Source organism: Sebastes umbrosus, chromosome 3 (assembly GCF_015220745.1).
Source record: "Sebastes umbrosus isolate fSebUmb1 chromosome 3, fSebUmb1.pri, whole genome shotgun sequence".
NCBI lineage: Eukaryota > Metazoa > Chordata > Actinopteri > Perciformes > Sebastidae > Sebastes > Sebastes umbrosus.
In genome coordinates this window covers 1,795,959-1,817,500 of record NC_051271.1, presented here as the reverse complement: position 1 = coordinate 1,817,500, position 21,542 = coordinate 1,795,959, and the positions used below count along the sequence as shown (strand labels likewise).

Here is a 21,542-nt window from a genome sequence, read left to right as displayed (position 1 = left end):
TGTAGCATTATGACTGGGACAACAATGGGATAAAGGGAGTTGTTTAAGAGTGTGAGTCAGGACGACATCAGGAGAAAATCCACCGGAGTTTGCTGAAACTGGTGGCTGCAAGCCAAGCGGCCCGAGTAGTAGCCAGGCCTGGGGAGACATGATGAGTTATACGCCACTAAATCAGACCCACATCCAGCTGACTCCCCAACTTCTGCTCCGTCATCAGCACACACACAAACACTTAATGTGTGCATGTGTTGTAGAGGAGGGAGATGAGAGGCTGGAGGGGGATAGACCTCAGGCACATGTAACAGCAGATGAGGGAAACCTCTCACCGGATCGATGTCTGCTGATGTGTGTGCTACAGAACACATGAATGCACACCATAAAAACTCCAATATGGAGGAAATCTGTGCCAGAGGCGCTTCTAGGATCAGACCTTTGAGACGGCTCAGCCGCTATAATGACAATGTGACATTTCTACACTCGAGGTAGATTGCAAAACGTGGATAAATATATTACTCAGTGCTTTTTTTTATTGGGCATCAACCTCACGTTTACATATTTTTTGTAAAAAAAAACGTGGGACTCAGCTGCGACGGAGCCGTGCAGACAGCTGCTGACCAGATTAAAGCTGTAGTACGTGAGATTGTAGCAAATATGATTAAAAAAATTTATTTCTATAAAAAAGCAACACCTGAAAAAAATCACGTTCCTTCTGTGTCCTCCGGTGCTCCTAACGGCATCGGCAAGATTTCACAGACCGGACGAAAACAAGCATTAAGAGCTGATCTGAGGTCTGCTGTCCAGCTGCCGTCTATGAGAGCCGCCTGTCAATCACTCGTGAACTCCGACCAAACGGTCAAACTAGGCAGCGTTGATCAAATATTAATCAATATTCTGTAACGTTAATGCCTATTTCTCTCCTCACGTTTTCAGAATCATCTTGTAGTGCACGGTTTAGCTGTAAAATTTAAAAGTTTGTGACGCGGCCGCCATTGTGAAATCTGTTGAAGGAACGCCAAGATCTGGTCACATGACCGGAGCACAGCCAATAGGAACGCTCTCTCTCTAAAATGACCTGTGATTGGTCAAAGTCTCCCGTCACGGACTAGATTTACTAAAGCCTGAAAACAGAGCCATGAGGAGGAGCCTCCAGTCTGGACATGCACGGGGTGCACGGGAATGACTGAAATGTCTTTTTACCGTGTTGCAGTAAACGGGCATTTGCGGCGATAGTGATTGGTGACCTTAAAAAGAAAGCGGGACATGGCTGTAAAGTAGGGGGGCCAATGGCCCCTTGGCCCTCCTATTTCCGGCACCCATGGTCTGGGGGTCATCTCCCAGGAGATTTTGAGCATCAAACACTCAATTATTCAATTATCATGGTGAAATAAAGTAAATGTAACTGAACGAGCACCTTTACTGGGAGAGACATTAGTGTTTGCTTTTAAGACACTTTGTTATTTAGCACGAAATCAGATTGGCGCTTCAGAAAAATACGAGAATCCAAGATTTAATTTGATAAAACAGTAAATACAAGTTACTGTTACATCGTATTAACATGTTCTTCCAATGACAAATAGAAGCAAGCAGCTCCTTTAAAATCCTACAACTTTATTTATGACATCCTGCAACAGATTTCATCAACAAACAAACTTAGAAAAGGTTGATAAGAGAAAAACATGAGAGCGCAGTAAAAGATGTCTCCGTCTTTGACGTAGTGTCCTCGTTACTGTCCAACCCCTCCTGGTCATGTGTCTCCTCTTTCCTTCTCCGTCTATGATATTATCTTCCTTTCCGTCTCTGGTTTTCCTCAACGATGAGGGCCAGAGGGGCCAATCAGCTGTTTCGTCACTAACGCCGGCATCCACCGATTCTACGCTCTTCTGCGATTGGCCCTCGGTTACCATGGCGGTGACATCGGCTGTGGGTTCTGGAGGTAGGACATCACAACTGCTGAGATGGACAGCCTGCAGGCGGCACAGAGAACGGGAGGAGATCTTAGTTTTAAAGTCAAACTGAAACATCTTACCTCCGTTTAATGAATTTCGTGGTAATCCATACATGTTGGAGAAAATGCGTAATTTATTATGGCATTTATTGCAAGTAAAGAAAGCATTGAGTAAAGAATTAACACATTTTTAGGTTGTAGCAGCTCAGTGGCATCTTATGAAACTAGAAAACCTGATGAATCCATCGGTACCAACATGTCATACTAGCCTGTCGTAAAGGAGGTTAAATAACGCTCCAAACTACATTATGGTGAAGAAAAACTGTCATGTCCATGTTCAAAGGGGTCCCTTGACCTCTGACCTCCAGATCAGTGAATGTAAATGGGTTTTATGGGTACCCACGAGTCTCCCCTTTACAGACATGCCCACTTTATGATAATCACATGCAGTTTGGGGCAAGTCATAGTCAAGTCAGCACACTGACACACTGACAGCTGTTGTTGCCTGTTGGGCTGCAGTTTTCCATGTTATGATTTGAATGTGTTGTTAATTGATTTACAATAATAAATATATACATACATTTGCATAAAGCAGCATATTTGTCCACTCCCATGTTGATAAGAGTATTAAATACTTGACAAATCTCCCTTTAAGGTTCATTTTGAACAGATAAAAAATGTGCGATTAATATTTTAATCAATTGACAGCCCTAATTTGTATCTTTCAGGACCTTCGCCTCGCACAGATGCCATCCTTACCATCCTAACGACATTCAGATGGCGGCTGACGTTACCACGGTTTAACACTCCACTATTTCCACGAGTTTAAATGTATGACTTTATTATCTCGAAGATTTGTGAGTTATTTCTCTGAATATGTAAAAAACACACTCCAATTCAACAAGATATTTTGCTGACGTATTATGAAACGATGACGTATTATCATGTCTGATCAGCAGCGATGCAGGTAAAGAGAGTTAATCCCTGAGCCATGAGAAGCCACTGAGGGAATGAAGGCAGCTTCACCTGATAACCCAGATGACATACCTGCCCTCCACGGCTCTTCCATCCTGTATCGGCACTCACCTTTGTTTAATAACTGCGGGATTCTTACATCATATCTTGGCTATTAACAAATGTCCTAAAACTGGCCTTGAACCAGCTTCTTCTGTGCACACCAGGCCGGTGCATTAAGTTCACTGTCTGACATTACTTGCTGAGCCAAACATTTCACGTTACTAAACTATGAGTGCATCATGCTCGTCTTTAATACGACCTCATCTAGACGATGGACCACGAGGTTTTTTTCCTCATTGCAAATGTGTCTGCGAGGCCTGGACGGGTGCCCTACTGTAGTACTCTTTTATAAGCAAATGGAAGTGTACCACCCCTGGAGGTCACACAGTTAAAAGCTTTTGGACATTAGAGTTGGCTCATCTAAAGTCTCAGTGGCAGACAGAAGAGAGTCCAACCTACAGATTTAAAGCTGAATAATTCACGTTAGTCCCTTCATTAGCCCGTTCCTCTGCAACAGAGAGGAGAGACACATCCCCAATACCAGACAGTAAAGATATAGGTATTCAAGTTCAACATACATTAGTGTAACAATGGTTCACAATGAGGACACACATAGTAGTGCATCCTGTATGCATCAACACATGGTGGCGTATACTCACATGAAGCTGCTCATCATCTGTTTGGTGTCCTCCGAGCTTCTGGAGTTTGCAAAGCTGATGAAAGAGCAGTAGACTGCGATCCAGGCACACCACTTCAGCTGAAACACACAGGTTACAGATGGTTAGCTGCACACGCTCGTGTTGTTAAAGGCCAACATGTAAATCTATATACTTTGAAGATAGATGAAGACTTGGGAGACAGCTGGACAACAGCATAGTTAGTGATAAATGGCACTGAATCAATGAGTACATGATGACCTTCAGTTCAAAATGGTGTCATTTGGAAACTGCCCGTATCCCGGCCAGTATACAAAGACGCGTAACGTGGTGGATCACACAGGGTCTGAAATTTATTTGTTCCTCACCTGCCACTGAACATTTCTACCGGGCACTCAATTTTTTTGTCTGCCACTTTTGAAATCTATGTAGAACGCTTTAGATATGTTAAGACAGTAGAAATATGGACTATATCATGAAACCTTAAAGCTAGAGTTTTTATATTTGTTGAAATTTTCGTTACACCCCGACAGCAATCAATAAATCCAATGCTCTGACAAAAAAAAGACGCAGGACTGTAAACCCATCAAATGATTTTATGCGGCTCAAATATCTTAATATAATATTTCTTATTATAAGGAAAGCCATGGTGACCTGAAATTTGTGCCTGCCACAGCCAACATTTACCCTGTATTTGGCAGGTGGCAGGTGCTGATTTCATTCCCTGGTATCACCCCTACAAAATTCCCAAACAGGACAACACAACTCCAAAGATAAAGATATTCTGAAGTCAAGTACATTTGTACAGCACGTTCAATAACAACTGGAGCTGACCAAGTGCTGTACGAGTTAAAGTGAACAGCGAGTAAAATATCATCAACAAAATAACAATAGAATACAATGGATAAAATACAAGGCAAACAGAATAAAACTTGCCAGAGCAATTTATAAAAATAAGAGTTTACTAAAACATTATAACCACTAAGAGCAAAGGCCATTGAGAATAAGTATGTCTTGAGGTGTGTCTTAAAAGTGTCAATGGAGGAGGAACATTTGATAGAACGCAGAAGATTATTCCAAAGCTTTGGAGCTCCCTTACCCACTAGCCTCGTGAAACAGTTCAAAGCAATTGTCCTGAGTATATAAGAGGCCTAGAGCTGGACTAGGGGCAGAGAAGTTCTGTACAGGAATGCCATCCCGTGTATGGGTTCTAAAACCTTATACACTCTCACAATTAATTCATGTTTATTTCTGATTTATGACTAGAAGAACTTGACACACAGTGCTGAGCTGCATCTCAAATTAATCTTCAGGCTCCCAGCTTTCAGATGATGTTCACCACTTCTATGTGACATCTACCGTTGACCTGCTATCTCCCCCTAAAGACCCCTGGACCCCCCTAAAGAAGACTAAACCGGCTCTATTGTGGATCTCAGAGGGTTAAGTAAATGATGGACTATTGGACTGTTGCACCACATGAGCCTGCTGCTGTCCCCTCTTTGTTTCCTGTATTGTGTCCTTAGAGCTGAAAGTCAAAAGCTGCCCTTCATCCTTTCATCTGAAAGGTGAGTTTACCTTTAATCTTCTAAATGGAGAGATTGGGCTGGACCAAGGTCTACCATTCACCCCTTTAGAGTGGCCACACAATCACATGTAGACGTACACAGAGGCAGAGGACAAGGGAGAGAGGAGAGGTTTAATGTGAGGCTGTGTGTGTGTGTGTGTAGGTCACCTTGAGCATCAGCCCACACATGCTGAAGATCATGCCGAGCAGGTTCATGTAGTCAGGCGTGGGGTCCTCCAGAGTGGGATTGGCCTCTGTGCTTGGAGGCTTGTACCTGCAACACCACAAACATATTACAACCAAAAACAACCAATAACCAATATAACAAGCACTGACTTCTGTCTGCACTGTTACACCACTGGTCCTATGTTACTATTACTACTACATATCACATTACACCCATAGGTGCTTGTTTATCACCACCGTGGTGGGCGTTACTCTCCTGCTAACAGCCTCCACCTATCTGGAAAGGTCACCACATTTCAGAACCTGGCTGCAGGGATTTACTGAAGTCTTACCACGGAGTATTAGGGCAGGATAAAGAAATCTGACATTTCGAGAATAGAGTCGTAATATTATGAGAATAAAGTCATACTTCCGGTCCAGATTTCAAAGTAAAAGACGGTGCGTGTGGTTTCAGATCCATGATTTGTGATTAAGGAACAGAACAGTAGTTTAATATTTAGATTTAGTACTTCATAGACTACTTACTCAAATACTGTGAACTACCTTTACTGTGTACTTCTTCAGTAATCCCCTTCCAGACAACAACAAGCCTTTTGTTTCAATTTAAAATGATAAAACACTTTGTTTCCATGAGTAGTTTATGATGTTAGCTGTTAGCCTGTTAGCCTTTTAGCTAGTTAGCTGCTAGCCAGTTAGCTGTTAGCCTGTTAGCTAGTTAGCTGCTAGCCAGTTAGCTGTTAGCCTGTTAGCTGTTAGCCTGTTAGCTAGTTAGCTGCTAGCCAGTTAGCTGTTAGCCTGTTAGCTGTTAGCCTGTTAGCTGTTAGCTTGTTAGCTGTTAGCCTGTTAGCTGTTAGCCTGTTAGCTAGTTAGCTAGCTAGCCAGTTAGCTGTTAGCCTGTTAGCTAGTTAGCTGCTAGCCAGTTAGCTGTTAGCTGTTAGCCTGTTAGCTGTTAGCCTGTTAGCCTGTTAGCTGTTAGCTTGTTAGCTGTTAGCCTGTTAGCTGTTAGCCTGTTAGCTAGTTAGCTGTTAGCCTGTTAGCTGTTAGCATGTTAGCTGTTAGCCTGTTAGCCAGTTAGCTTGTTAGCTAGATAGCTGTTAGCCTGTTAGCTGTTAGCCTGTTAGCTGTTAGCCTGTTAGCTGTTAGCCTGTTAGCTAGTTAGCTGCTAGCCAGTTAGCTGTTAGCTGTTAGCCTGTTAGCTGTTAGCCTGTTAGCCTGTTAGCTGTTAGCTTGTTAGCTGTTAGCCTGTTAGCTGTTAGCCTGTTAGCTAGTTAGCTGTTAGCCTGTTAGCTGTTAGCATGTTAGCTGTTAGCCTGTTAGCCAGTTAGCTTGTTAGCTAGATAGCTGTTAGATAGTTAGCTGTTAGCCTGTTAGCTGTTAGCCTGTTAGCTGTTAGCCTGTTAGCTGTTAGCCTGTTAGCCTGTTAGCTGTTAGCCTGTTAGCTGTTAGCCTGTTAGCTGTTAGCCTGTTAGCTGTTAGCATGTTAGCTGTTAGCCTGTTAGCCAGTTAGCTTGTTAGCTAGATAGCTGTTAGATAGTTAGCTGTTAGCCTGTTAGCTGTTAGCCTGTTAGCTGTTAGCCTGTTAGCTGTTAGCCTGTTAGCTGTTAGCCTGTTAGCCTGTTAGCTGTTAGCCTGTTAGCCTGTTAGCTAGTTAGCTGTTAGCTGTTAGCCTGTTAGCTGTTAGATAGTTAGCTGTTAGCCTGTTAGCTGTTAGCCTGTTAGCCTGTTAGCTGTTAGCTGTTAGCATGGCTAATAGCGGTTAGCTAGGTTAATCCCATCGGTATCATCTTGTAGTTTTGTGTATTAAATCACCTTAAGATCTTATTGTGTCGCCTCGGGTCCGCCGTGTTGTTGGTAGTCATCATATCCCGGGTAAAAGAGGGTATTAGTGTAATAAAGAGATTTATCTGAACTCAGAGGAGCTAACGCAGCTCAGCAGCGTCTTCATGAACAGAGCAGAGCCGTGTACTCATATCCGGTGAGTTTCAAAACAAAAGCGCAACGTAACGCAAAGGCCAGGATTAAACTAGGGGGAAGGTTTTCAGACTTTTATTTTGACAGGAGTATTTCTGATCCCAGAGTGCATTGCGCGTAGCAGCCAACATGGTGGCTGAACTGAATGAATGAAGCTGTTGATGTTATAAACTCATCATATCTACTATTATTATGAATATTAACGGCACCAGGAGGACAAACATGGCACTCCACTGAAGCTGAACTCGGATAAAGTAAGTTAAATAAGTAGCTAAGTAGCACAGAAAGGTAATAGCATAACAATGTTAGCATAACATGCTAATTCTGTTAAAACCAGTAACTGTTAAAACCAGTAACTGTTAAAACCAGTAACTGTTAAAACCAGTAACTGTTAAAGCTAGTAACTGTTAAAACCAGTAACTGTTAAAACTAGTAACTGTTAAAACCAGTAACCGTTAAAGCTAGTAACTGTTAAAACCAGTAACCGTTAAAACCAGTAACCGTTAAAACCAGTAACCGTTAAAACTAGTAACTGTTAAAACCAGTAACCGTTAAAACCAGTAACCGTTAAAACCAGTAACTGTTAAAACTAGTAACTGTTAAAACCAGTAACTGTTAAAACTAGTAACTGTTAAAACCAGTAACCGTTAAAGCTAGTAACTGTTAAAACCAGTAACCGTTAAAACTAGTAACTGTTAAAACTAATAACTGTTAAAACCAGTAACCGTTAAAGCTAGTAACTAGACCAAAATGTAACGTTATAACTAGTTTCATTTGAGTAAGCTAATGAAGTGCATTCATTTTCATGTGGCAAAAAATAATACTAAAAAATATGATTTTGCATAATTTTGGTGATTTTTTTTAATGGGATAAATATTCAGTAATATTACTGTTATAAAGTGTAGTACCACCAAGATCACTTCACACATCAATGGTATCCTGTTTGTTGGAAAAAGTAGATTTTGTATAATTTTGGTGAATTTTTATTGCAAAAAATATTCAATAACTTCATGGTTATAACGTGTAGTGCCACCAAAATGTCTTCACGCATCAATGGTCTCTTCCTGGTTATACTACAGTACTTACTTTGGAAAAATATGATTTTACATATTTTTGGTGATTTTTTTAATGGGAAAAATATTCAATAATTTTACTGTTATAAAAGGTAGTACCACCAAGATCACTTCACACATCAATGGCCACTTCCTGAATATACTACAACACTTATTTTTGGAGAAATTAGCTTTTGCATAATTTTGGTGAATTTTTTAATGGGAAAAATATTCAATAACTTCAGTCTTGTACAGTGTAGCACCACCAAAATCACTTCACTCTTCATGGTTGAGACCAATGTTATGTGTCCAGCTCGGAGGACGGCTCGTTTTGATTAAAATGAGGTTGTAGCTCGTTGTCTGCCTTACTACTGTTAGAAAGAGCCATCTTTTATGTTTTAACAACGTTTGGCTTATGAGTTATTGCTCCGGGAAGTTCAAATATGTGAATATCTTTCCAACTTTACCAAACTACTGAACTGACTAACTGTCATGAAGGGGGAGTTGGTAGTGTATCTCACATCTTTGTGTTTTTCCACTCAGGTTATGTGATGGCGTTCCCTGAGCCCAGACCTCAGGCTCCTCAGCTCCCTCAACACCTGCTCAGGACCATCGACTGTCAGCAAGGAGCCGTTAGGGCTGTCCGCTTCAACGGTGAGAAAGAACCAAACATATTTATCACCATAATGTTGATGAGACTGTTGAGATATGGACATGAAGTAGCTTGCATTTAATGAGAAATATCTGGTTTAAACTGATGTCCAAGATTTGAGGGGGATTAATAAAGAGTTATCTTATCTTATCTTATCTTATCTTATCTTATCTTATCTTATCTTATCTTATCTTATCTTATCTTATCTTATCTTGTGTGAACTCTCCATGTGAGTCATCACGAGTCATCCATGACATGTCATTAGCTTATACCTGCCTCTGTCTCGTGTCTCTCCTGCTCGGTCAGCTGACGGGAACTACCTGCTGTCTTGTGGCAGTGACAAATCTCTGAAGCTGTGGAGCGTGAGCCGAGGCACGCTGCTGAAGACGTACAGCGGCCACGGATACGAGGTTCTGGATGCCGATGGGTGAGAGAATCGTCACAGCCTCCTCCTCCTTTTCCTCCTCCTCCTCAGGAAGGAGGCTGATTCAGCAATATAGCATCACGCTGCACGATAAATGAGTTTAAGTTGTAAGCACATGAAGAAAGAGTGTTTTGTCTCTCATTGGTTGTTTCAACAGTTCCTTTGACAACAGCCAGCTGTGCTCCTGCAGCTCGGATAAGACTGTGATCCTGTGGGATGTCGCCACGGGCCAGGTCACACGCAAACTCAGAGGTCACGCAGGGGTCAGTTCTGCTGTCTCCGTACTTTTGGTTTATTTGTTCTTTCTTTCAGTTTTTGATATCTCACTCATACATGTTCTGCTCACAGAAAGTCAACTGTGTCCAGTTCAACGAGGAGGCAACCGTCATCTTGTCTGGTGAGTCTTCACCCGTGTAAAACGTCTACAATACATAATTCAGTATACACTGTGTGAAATATCTTGGATAGTCGACGTGTATTATGTGAAATATCTTGCCACTTGAACATTGAGTTGTCTTTGTTTGTTTCTTAGTCTGTATTATTGATGTTAAATTGTGACCAACTCATCAACACTGGTACTGATCATCAACTGATTCTAATTGTGTCAATAAATGTGTATTCTCATTTATTTATGGTGCATGTGTGTGTTTTCTGTGTTTTTCTCCTCATCCAGGGTCTATAGACGGGACAGTCCGGTGCTGGGACACCAGGTCCAGAAGATTCGAGCCCATCCAGGTTCTAGACGAGGCTACGGACGGCGTCAGCAGCCTGAAAGTGATGCAACACGAGCTGCTCACCGGGTCAGCACAGTAAACATTTCACCATGAAAGACAATATAAGTCATCTACAGTGTTGGAGTTAATCTTAAGATTATATTGATTACAAATCTCTTACAGTATATCTCCTGCTCACTCAGACTGCAGCTTAGTTTAGATTTGTACTGGAAGCAAAGAAAGACGTTGAGCCTCGTACGAGGTGAGCCACGTCAGATACAGGAAACGCTCCTAACTTCAGATAACTGCGTAAACATGATGAACGCCACATGTGTGTAAATGAGCGCTCGTTAATGAAAAATTGTAAATTAGCATAATTAACACCCCAATGATACCATTATAAGGCTACGCGTCCTGCCCCATTCATCTGTAAGTCAGCTGCGACGCGCCCGGTTCCACTTCCTGTTGACCTTATTATATACAGACACAAATTAACCGTCAATTAGTGCATCATTTAAGTAGTTTTGCACTTTGAGATGATCATATTGGTATTGTAGTGTTATATAATAGCATCAATGGCCAATTTAAGTTAATGATGAGCTCTTTAGGCCATATTAATACAGTTAAAATTATACTATAATTCGAATTGCAGAGTCAAACAGGATAATGTCAACATAATTATGAAGTGTAATTTATATATGATTTTCAAACTCAAAATTGCTTTAAAGTAATGAAATATAGATACGATCCATCGGTGAAAAACGTAGGTTTGGATAACAGCAGCACATGACTCCTACGACGGGTCTGGAGGACTCGTAAATAGTGTTCGGACCTGAGAGAAAAGTCACGAGAAAATGTGACGAGTTCTACAAGCCACTTAAAAGCGAACCTGTTCGTACGAGTGTTTCTTACATGAGGCCCAATGTATCCACAGTTTTATCTTCCCTTACCTTACCTCGCTACCTGTTGGACTAGATGTGTTTGAAAACAATTGAATTGTATTGAATATACTTCATTTCGAACATTTAAAAAATAAGAATAAGATTTATATGTAAAAAACAAAACCAACAAATAACGTTGAACATATACAGTATATAAACCAACATTTCATGTCTGAAATGAAGTAGGAAGAAGCACCCACCCCACGTCTATACTAATCCATCAATACTCTATCAATCACGTAAACCAACCGTCCGCCCCGGCGTCGATCCAAAACTAAACCACGATGTTCACCGTTCAAGAATGTGAAAAAGAAAAAATACAAAATTCCTCAAATTTCAAAAACAAATTTGTCTTAATCTATCCGTCCAAGAACATTTTTAGTATATTGGCAGGAGGTAAATTATTTCTTTCTCTGCACATTGTTTGTGCAGTTAAATTCCTTCAGATCCCTGAATTTCTATGCATGTGACGGTTGACTTGTGTTGTTCAGGTCGGTGGATGGCCGAGTGCGGCGCTACGACCTGAGAATGGGACAGCTGCATGTTGACTTCATCAGCAGTAAGTGATCTTCTATTTCACGATACATGTTCAGCATTCATTAAGAGTATAACAATAACTTTTACTGTTTTCATCAGTAGAAGTGGTAGAATATACAGAGACCGTGGAACTTGTTTGTGTGTTGCAGGTCCAATCACGTGTGTGTGCTTCAGTCAGGACGGTCAGTGCACTCTGAGCTCCAGTCTGGATTCAACCGTCCGGCTGCTGGACAAGAGCACCGGGGAGATGCTGGGAGAGTGAGTGCTGTTCAGTCTCATCTACAGTGTGGTGTACCCCCCCGATCATGGCTTCACTTACCAGTCAACTAATCCCCAAAAAAAAGATCTAATTGTAAAAAATGGCACACAGACTCCCGTTGTTATGATGTTTATTGTGTTTGTTTGTTTCACTCAGGTATACGGGACACAAGATGAAGGGCTATAAGCTGGACTGCTGCCTGTCCAATAAAGATACCCACGTTCTGAGCTGCTCTGAGGACGGTCACGTCTACTGCTGGGACCTGGTGGAGGTGAAGTGTCTGCTGACATTTATGTTCATAGTGCATTAAACATAAAGTATTTTACAGAACTTAAAGGGAACTTAAAGGGAGTTCAGGTGTTTCTCAGTGGGGTCATAAGAGCTACTTCTCCATAGTGAGTGTATTACCTACAGTAGATGGAGTTAGTAGAAGCAGACAGGAGTACCAGCATGGGAGCAAAGCAATGTACTGCTGTTTGAGTGTACGCTATATTTAGAATATTTTCACCACTTTACCTCGCCGTCAGACAGCCCTTTCCGAAGCCACCAGACTCCTTTGACAAAAACAGTAATTTTACCTCGGAAAACACAGGAGTTGCTGGTCTACCGCTGCCTCAATCTGTGAGGGTGCACTTGTCTCCAAAGTCCAGTTCGTTTGATTAGTGTGAACGCTCCATACCGGATCATGTGTACTCGGGCACGGTAAGTCGATCTGTGCCTCGAGTCCACTTGAAAAGGTGGTCTCGAGTACGGATCATGTGTACTCGGGCACAGTTCGCATCAGGTGTGAAAGCCAACTGGAAGATATATTCAAAATGTTCGATAAATAAAGTTAAAATTATAGACAATGCAGAGGAAATATCTATAATACAACTTAATATTAACATATATAAATAAAATAAAGGAAATAGAACATTGATAGATATGATATGATGATTTAATTTTTCTATATATATGTATACATATATATATATATATATATATATATATATATATATATGTATATATATATATGTATACATATATATATATATATATATATGTATACATATATATATATATATATATATGTATATATATATACATATATATATATATATATGTATACATATATATATATATATATATATATATATATGTATATATATATACATATATACATATGTATATATATATATAAAGAAAAGAAAAAAATATATATATATATCTAAAGAAAAATATATTTTAAAAAGTAAATAAATAAAATAATGATAATAATGAATATATGTAGTGGGTTTCTCAAAAAATGGCAAGACTTGTAAAATGTACTCTAGGAACTATCCCTTTAAATAGACAAACACAGACAAAAGAAGGAGCTAGTTGGCATTCAGTTCAAACGTCCACGGATACTAAACAGCTCACTATCATACAGGACAGAAGCCTGTAACCTCCGAGTTACATCCCACCAGCACATGAAATCAATAAGTCCTCCAAAATTAGACATTCGTCCACCAAACTTCAGACAGGTATGTTCTAACGTTGTGTTAGAAACAGATATAGAAAGCGTTCTGAAAGCATGTGTTTGTTTTCCTGGCCTCCAGGGATCTTTGTCGTTGAAACTGCCGGTGGGGAAAGCCGTGGTCCAGTCGTTGTCCTTCCACCACACAGACACCTGCCTCCTCACAGCAATGGAGGGACGCGTCCAGGTGTGGGGGGCGGAGCCCGAGGAGACGGAGGAGGAGGACGCCATGGCCACGTAGAGACGGTGGAAGTAGTCAGAAGCTACGTGTGCATGCTGAGAAGGTTCATTTTTGAGCAAACTATTATATTAGACAAATACCAAGAAGTTAAACACATAGTCAGACTTAAAGTAACACAGTTGAAGCTGCCAAATGCAGGAAGGACAGCTGGCAAAAGAAGAAACTCCCGATGTGCGAATGCGTAAATTAACAGGTTTATTAATTTAACGGAATATTTAAAAGTCAGATATAGTCGTCTAGATGGGGCAGTGATGTTATAAAAGCTTTCAGAGCATAATGGATGATTAGATTACAGTAGTTTATGTTATGATATTGATAATGTTGTGGCGTGTATGACTATTTCAGCCTTCTGTCAGCTGCGTCCCCGTCTCCGGCGGTGTGAAACGGACTTGAGAACGAGTAAAAAAATAAATATAAAAACATAATCCAAAGCGGTAAACACCCTCAGCATCCAGCCAGATGTCCTTTCTGCATCTGTCAGTTTAAACTGTGTTGTTTTTAGTCTGGATTATGACTGTAACGTCTTCGTCTTTGTGTAATATTATCATACGATCGGCTCACCGAGCTCTGATTGGTCAGTAGGCGGTGCAGGTTAGCTGTTCAGCATCAGTTACCATGGCGATTTACCCTTCAGTAAAAAGTGAACCACCGCCGTAGGAAGAAACACCCTGAAGGGTTAAACCTGAAGTTACCTCACTAATCCTGCTTCCTAGTCCAGGCCTCTGATGGTGGCGATCTTACTCCCACATTTAGTTTCTGTGTCTGTGAACACACAGATTTTGTACGTGTGCAAAACATATATTTTTGTACAAAACCTTGAATAAACATTTTCTTGCATAAATTAATGATGTAATTTCTCTCTTGATACTAATAACACTCACTAATAACCCAACACTGGTTAGTTCTGTACAAGTTTATCTTTATTAGGAACTGCACACTCAATCAACACATTACAAAATAAGTTAATCAGTATGACAAAAGAATGGAATCAAATAAATAAATAACTTATCTTACATAAATACATTTGTTTTAAAAGTGTTGACGGATAAGTCTGACTTGTAAAGAGCTTCACTGCGTGGTGTCTGTATCTACGCAGCTTCGTACATATAATCCATTCTACTGTTAACCCCAGAATTGCACTGAAGGCTTTAAATAAATACGTGTTGTCAGCTTATTTATAAAAATAGTCAAGTAGCTTGTAGTAGAATCACGTCTCCGTTCACGTTTCCCCTTTTAGACCAAGAAGAGCAGCCGTATGTTTTAGCTTGACTGCTGTGGGAGTAGCTTTTTAAATGCCAAAAGTAATAAAATTCTGATCCTACTGAGGCCCATTAGATGAAGTCTAACATTTAAATCAACACAACTGGATTCACGAGGTTTTCAAAAGGAAAATAGCTTAAATTGTTTGTCACTTTGGAATAAAACTCTTCATTTACAGACATTACAATAGAAACACTCCCCGACCCTCTCACTTCCCCCCTCTCAACCGTCTAGCCGACGCAGCTGCAGCCCGCCGCCGACAGCTTCTCCACCTTGTGCCAGCGGTGCGAGTTATCGAGGAAGGCCATGTCCTCGTGGTGGGTGGGCCGGCAGCAGGGCGCGTTGTGCCACAGCTCCCCGGGCGCCGGTTGGGGCAGCACCCCGCTGAGCAGCAGGTTGGTCAGGGTGAGGTCGTGGTTGGAGCGAACGTGGGGACACGTCCCGCCGCAGTACTTGAAGAGGACGGTCTCGTCCGAGTCGTAGCCGAGCCCGAGGTTTCGAACCTGCAGCAGGATTGAGCGCAGGCCGCACTGGGAGTCCGGAGTGGAACGACGTGACCGGACTGGGATCGGGGCGACGGGATCGGGCGACGGCCCGACTCCAGAAGCTTCCGTTCGGCCGTCTTCTGCGGCTGCGTCTCCGTTTCTCTCGTCTTCATTTGGTGACGAGTGTGGAGATGCTGTTTCTTGTTTTGGATCTGGAAAAGGCAGAAAGAGTTAAATATACATCTGACGGACAAAATGAATGAAAATACAAAGCAAGCTTCGACCCAGTCCACACTGAGACACCAGTTATTGGTCAGGTCTACAAGGTAAAGCACAAATTGAGAAACTTTCGGGAGATGGTTAACGTGAAGCATTGACCTTGAATGGTTAAGGTTAGGATCGGTTGTCGGGCAGCAAGACTCATGACAGTTTTTGCAAGTTCTGAAAGAGGTTTCCTTCTAGACACAACCTCAGTTATTTATAGTCTTAAATAAAAATGAATAACTTCTTAAAGGTGCAAAACAAACATCTTCTAGTAGAAACCCAAAACCTGAAAATGAGCATGATACAGTATGTCCCCTTTAAAGGTGCAGTGTGTAGGATGTGGCGGTGAGGTTGCAACCAACTGAAACTTCTCCCGCGTGCCAGGCATGTTGGAGAACTACGGTGGCCGGCGCAAAAACATGAAAATGCGAATGTCCCTCTCTAGAGCCAGTGTTTGGTTTGTCCGTTCTGGGCTACTGTAGAAACATGGCGGCCAGCTCCTTGAAGAGGACCCTCTCTAGATATAAACGTTTCATTCTAAGGTAACGAAAACACAGTGATTCTTATTATCAGGTGATTATACACTAAAGAAAACATAATTATTAATATTATATTCTATTTCTGCTGATAGATCCCCCTAAATGTTACACACTGGACCTTTAAGAGGAAGTCTAAACTGATACATATACAAGTCTAGACACGATATTTAACATATTGCTCTCAGAGCATGCAAAAATTAGATTTGATCCAAAAGGTCATAGGTCACGACCTTCCCTTCAGCCGGTACTCACCAATCAGCGATCTCAGCCAGCGGCCCTCTCCCCTCTGGACGCAAAACAGAATCACAACCAGCTTCAACAGGGACCTCATGGCTATAGAGTCTGCTCTCCGTCTGAACCAGACTCGTGTTGCGTTTGAATGTCTGCGGGTGCGAGTGATGCTTAAGATGCAGGCGAGTCGCAACCTCCAATATATAGCCCTCGGAGATGAAGGGGGGTGAAGGGAAGAGGTGAGGAGGTGTAGGGGGGAGACAGACACTAACCCGTTACTTGCCAACAGACTATCCCACTCACCTGAGCCTGACAGCGAGCGGAGGAGGGCAGGCGGGCGCTTGACCTAGAATTTGTCCCGTTGAGATTATCTAATTGGTGTAAATCTTATTGTTGAGTTTCCCCCCAGATGTTTTTCCAGAGGATGTTGGCCCCTGACGGTATGGATTATCCCGGAGGTTTCAGGGCTTCTATAAAGCTGCTAAGGAGTGGACAGTGATGTCACGTTGATGATGCTGAGAGTTATGTGTGATAAATGAATCAGTAGATAGGTAGCTAGACAGACACGGAAGTGGAAAGGCAGGCGAGCCAAGAGATACGTTCATTAGACTTTATCAATACGCAAACACAGAGATGATCCATGCAGGAAATGTAAAAGGTTAAAGATGAGTCACTGTGGAATGTCTTAAAATAGGCCCACGTTGTATTCTGATTCTCTTCTCTTATCGTACTTCTGAGGATCGATAAAAGAAAAGTAAAAAGGGAGGTCGGGTTATAATTAGAACACAACGGGGCCCGTTTCAGCAGACATTCCTCAACGGGCGACTCGTCTTGAGCTGCTCCATAAATCAAGGGATTTCATCAGCAATGTGTGTCTGACATTTAGAATATGTAGAATATGCATTATGTAACGGTTATAGGGCCCTAAGCAGGTGCTGAGTGGAGTTCGTGAGCATATTTGGACCCAGTTTCTGCCATCCAGGTACGGGTCAAACACCTCCGTGTTATTTAGAAGCTGATGTAACTGAAAATAAGAACTGAAACAAATTTGTGAGCTGCTAAACATTTGAAATTAGACCCGTCTGTCCTGCTCGACTTCTATATCGGACTCAGATTTGTCATCATTTTGAAATTCATATTGAAAGGGTTTGACCGTATAAGACCAAGGATGGTAGAACTCTGGCAACCGGGCCAGCAGCTTGGTGCAGTAGACACATACTCAACAACAAGATGAGGGTTTATTAAAAACACATCCCACGGCCATTACTGCGTAAAATCATGTATTCTATTATATCAGGCTTTTAATCTGGAGCCCTGGCTTCAATATGGTAGTTTATACTGTTTTCCAGCAGATTAGGGCCTTTCTATGTGGAGTCTGCATGTTCTCCCCCTGTCCGTGTGGGTCTCCTCCGGGTTCTGGGCATCCGACGTACAAACAACAACAACGACAACAATTTTCCAGCAGATTGAGCCATTTTCTCATGTTTTCCCTCTGGGGCAAATACCTGCTATATTCCTGGATTACTGAACAAAAAACTGTGAAAAACTATGAAAGAAATCCTGGCATTTAGTTTACAAAAAATAATTTAAAAAAACATTAACGTTATGTAAACAAACTGGTCTTTAAAGGGTTAAAATTCTGAAAATAATAAATATTTGGTAGTTAGGATCAGGACTGAAGTTGGTTAAAAGATTCACAGTAACTCTGTGAAAATGGAAAATAATATTAATGTAAAGTATTTAGCAGTTTTAAGAAGGGGACTTTTTTAAATCTGACACTGCACAAAAAAATAAAAATGCATCAAAATCAATGTTACTTACATATCCCCGAAAACAATTCAGAGAATCGTTTCATTTTCGTGTGTTATCTTTTTCATAACAACAGTAGCATTATGTAAACAAACTGGTATTTAAAGGGTTAAAATTCAGAAAATGAATTAATATTTGGTAGTTAGGATCAGGACTGAAGATGGTTAAAAGTTTCAACTCAGTGAAAGTGGAAAATTCAGTTTTTTGGCACGGACATTTTAAGTTATCTAAGGACTTCGGAGCAACTTTTTAAAAGTGAGGCACAAGGGGTTAAATTGTCTGTTTTATTTAATTGTCTGTAAGGAAGGTCGATGTATTCATGTAATAATAATATTCCTCCTACTACCTGTTTAACAAATAAATATAGTGCTAGACAGAAAGTGATAAGATGATAATTTAACTTTATTTAATTGTATTTAATTGTATTTTATTTTATTTTATTTTATTTTATTTTATTTTATTTTATTTTATTATTTTATTTTATTCCAAAACATTTTGACAGCAGTTAAAACCTGTAGCAATAATATGAGTGTGCCAAATGGAAATGGTGCTAATTATTAACTGAATGATTTTACCTGCTTGGATATCGGAGAAAAGAATTACTCAATTAAGACAATACAGTTCGTGTGGTCAGTTGTCTTTGACTATAGTGTTTCCTCTGACTATTGTAGCATCCTGTGCATTTATTGCCTGTTAAATGTAAACTGAGGCAGTTTCTCCAAACACAGCAAGTCAAACAATTTAGAACCTGAAAGTGAGTAATCGAAAGAATAAAAGCTAAAGAATTACAGAAAAGTAGATTAAAAAAAGAGTAAATCAAGTAATACGTATATTTATTAAGGCGATTAATACAGTGATCAAAACAAAGAATATTACGTCCACTGCATTGTGTTCGTGCCTGACTCCTGGCTTCAGCTAGTTATATTCAGACATGAGTTGTGTGTCCAATGAGATTTTTAAGTTTATTTATTATATTTAAACAGGCCCATTTCTCATGTATTATAGCTCTGTTGATATGAATTACTAAGGAATCATCCATAAATCTTGAACAAATACTGAGCCATGAAATTTACTGCCGGGAATTTCAATAATTCTTTCGGGGATAAAGTTTTTGAGACGGCATTAAATTAGACATTAAAAATGAAAAATGACTCCGAGCTGTTCCTCAGTTATAACCGAGAGTCCTCTCGATACGTCTGACTCTGACTTTACACAAAAACAGTTTCGTTTCTTCAAGCTCTATTTCGATAACTTACTTTTACTATCTGCTTTTTGAACTACAATTGGTAAAACTATATTTTCAAGACTCACAAAATGGGATGTCAACAGATTTATTTTATAATCCAGCTAACACGTGTGAGTTTTATGACTCCAGACTGGAGCGTTCCTCTATAGTCTGGGGTTGCAGTAAGTACAGTCAAGGTGAAGCGCCCTTGAGCAAGACCTTACATGACTATACTGGGCAAAATAAAATAAAAAATAAATAAAAAATTACTTGATAAATGAATAAATATGTAGTTAAATGTAGCAAAAATAATATTAAAAATAAATGTAGCCATTAATTGATTGATAAAATGTGACATAAATTGATATTTCTGTTTTAATTTGCTTCTTTATATATTTATTTATCTTTGTATTAATTCCCTTATTTATTTACTCCTCTGTTTAATTTTCCCTTTTATTATTTATTTAGTTATTTATCAAGTCATTTTAATTTTTTTTATTTATGTTTGCATTTATTTATTTATTCTTTATTAATTTTATATTAATTTTTAAATGTATTTATTTATTTATTTAGTTATGCATTTATTCATTTATGCATGATTATTTATTCCCCCAAACTTATTCATATCTGTATTCTTTTCTTTATACTTTTCTTTACACATTTCTTTATAAATAAATACATTTAAAATGTAATAAAAAAATAAATACATAAATAAATAAAAGGGAAAATTAAACAGAAGAATAATACAAAGGTAAATATATAAAGAAGCAAATTAAAACAAAAAAATCCATATATGTCACATTTTATTAATTAATTCATGGCTATATTTAATGACATATTTATTTATTTATCAATTCATTTTTGATTTTGGCAGGTACCATCCTCCATAAAACAATAAGAGCTCTGCTGTCCACAAGCAAGCAAAATCCTTCTCACAGAGCGCATCGTAATTTGCCCAGAAAACAAGAACACAAAAGCTCAAAGGGCCTGAAGACATTCCTTCCAGCTCTCAGAGAGACAGGAGGACGGAGGCCAAACGAGAGACAGACGGAAAGCGGAGGAGGTGGTGGGAGAAATACAGTGGAGATAGAGCAATCCCACGGGATTACGGCCTAAAGAACCAGTCTGGAATCCAGAGTTGTCAGAGGACAGGAATGGAAAGAACGTGGCATCAATTTCTGTAAAAAAGTGGAAGAAAGACAAAACATTTTTATACAGTACAGTACAAGGAGGGCACCTTCGGATGGATATGAGGCAACATAAACTCCCAGATACCAACATCATATGGTTATGGGATCCACTATATGTACAGCATGTGAGGGTTTTAGCCACGCCGGCGGCTTGGCTCTAGGGATGACTGGTCCAGACTGGAATATCTCAGCACCTACTCAATGGACTGCATGGAAATATGTACAATTACTCCTGGTCCCCAGAGGCTGACTTCTATTATCATGGTAAGGATGGCCTCTGAGGGAATGGCGTTACCGTGGTTACTCACGTTATCGCTGTGACTCACGTTACCGCGGTGACTCACGTTACCGCGGTGTCTCACGTTATCGCGGTGACTCACGTAACCGCAGCCTTGGAAAGGGAGGAGTGAGCGGAGGGATACTAAGTTGGTTGCAATCTGCAACCACACCATTAGATGCCACCAAATCCTTCACACTGACCCTTTAAGCTATACTTTATGTTTTAGTGCTAATTAGCAAATGTTATCACGTTAACACGCTAAACTAAGATGGTGAACATGTTGCTGTTAGCGTTAATCCTGATTACAGCCTCACAGAGATGCAGGCGTGGCTGTAGACGCTTCTTATATGATCAACACTTTACCGCAATACTTGACTTCAGTTTTAATATACAGTATCTTATGATGTTTAACACAATTCATTACAGACAACACAAACATTCACATCGATGAGCAGTCATCTACCGCTGTTTTGGTGTTGCGTCTCTTTGTGTTTGCATTGTGTCTCTTTGTGGTTGTTTTGTGTTTTGTGTCTCTTTGTTGACATTTTGTGTCTCTTTGTGGTTGTTTTGACCCTTTTCATAGTCATTGGGAGTCTCTTCGTG

The 21,542-nt window shown here is 40.2% G+C and overlaps 3 protein-coding genes across 3 annotated transcripts; 1 reads left to right on the top strand and 2 right to left on the bottom strand.

Moving 5' to 3' along the window:
* Positions 1-1,587: 1,587 nt before the first annotated feature.
* wdr83os (WD repeat domain 83 opposite strand) lies at positions 1,588-7,370 on the bottom strand. Its single transcript, XM_037765076.1, has 4 exons — positions 7,178-7,370; positions 5,351-5,456; positions 3,622-3,719; positions 1,588-1,964 (listed from the first exon to the last, which is right to left on the bottom strand). Exons 1-4 carry the CDS (start codon positions 7,228-7,230, stop codon positions 1,898-1,900), a joined length of 324 nt encoding a protein of 107 aa, XP_037621004.1. The 5' UTR covers positions 7,231-7,370; the 3' UTR covers positions 1,588-1,897.
* A 76-nt stretch (positions 7,371-7,446) lies between these two features.
* Positions 7,447-21,062, top strand: wdr83 (WD repeat domain containing 83). The gene is made up of 11 exons (XM_037765074.1): positions 7,447-7,593; positions 8,935-9,045; positions 9,350-9,470; positions 9,625-9,730; positions 9,816-9,864; positions 10,141-10,267; positions 11,613-11,680; positions 11,808-11,916; positions 12,074-12,188; positions 13,498-14,437; positions 21,050-21,062. The coding sequence occupies exons 2-10, from the start codon at positions 8,943-8,945 to the stop codon at positions 13,654-13,656; spliced, it is 957 nt and encodes a 318-aa protein (XP_037621002.1). The 5' UTR covers positions 7,447-7,593; positions 8,935-8,942; the 3' UTR covers positions 13,657-14,437; positions 21,050-21,062.
* LOC119484865 (persephin) lies at positions 15,112-16,535 on the bottom strand. The gene is made up of 2 exons (XM_037764011.1): positions 16,457-16,535; positions 15,112-15,613 (listed from the first exon to the last, which is right to left on the bottom strand). The coding sequence occupies exons 1-2, from the start codon at positions 16,533-16,535 to the stop codon at positions 15,147-15,149; spliced, it is 546 nt and encodes a 181-aa protein (XP_037619939.1). The 3' UTR covers positions 15,112-15,146.
* Positions 21,063-21,542: the final 480 nt, after the last annotated feature.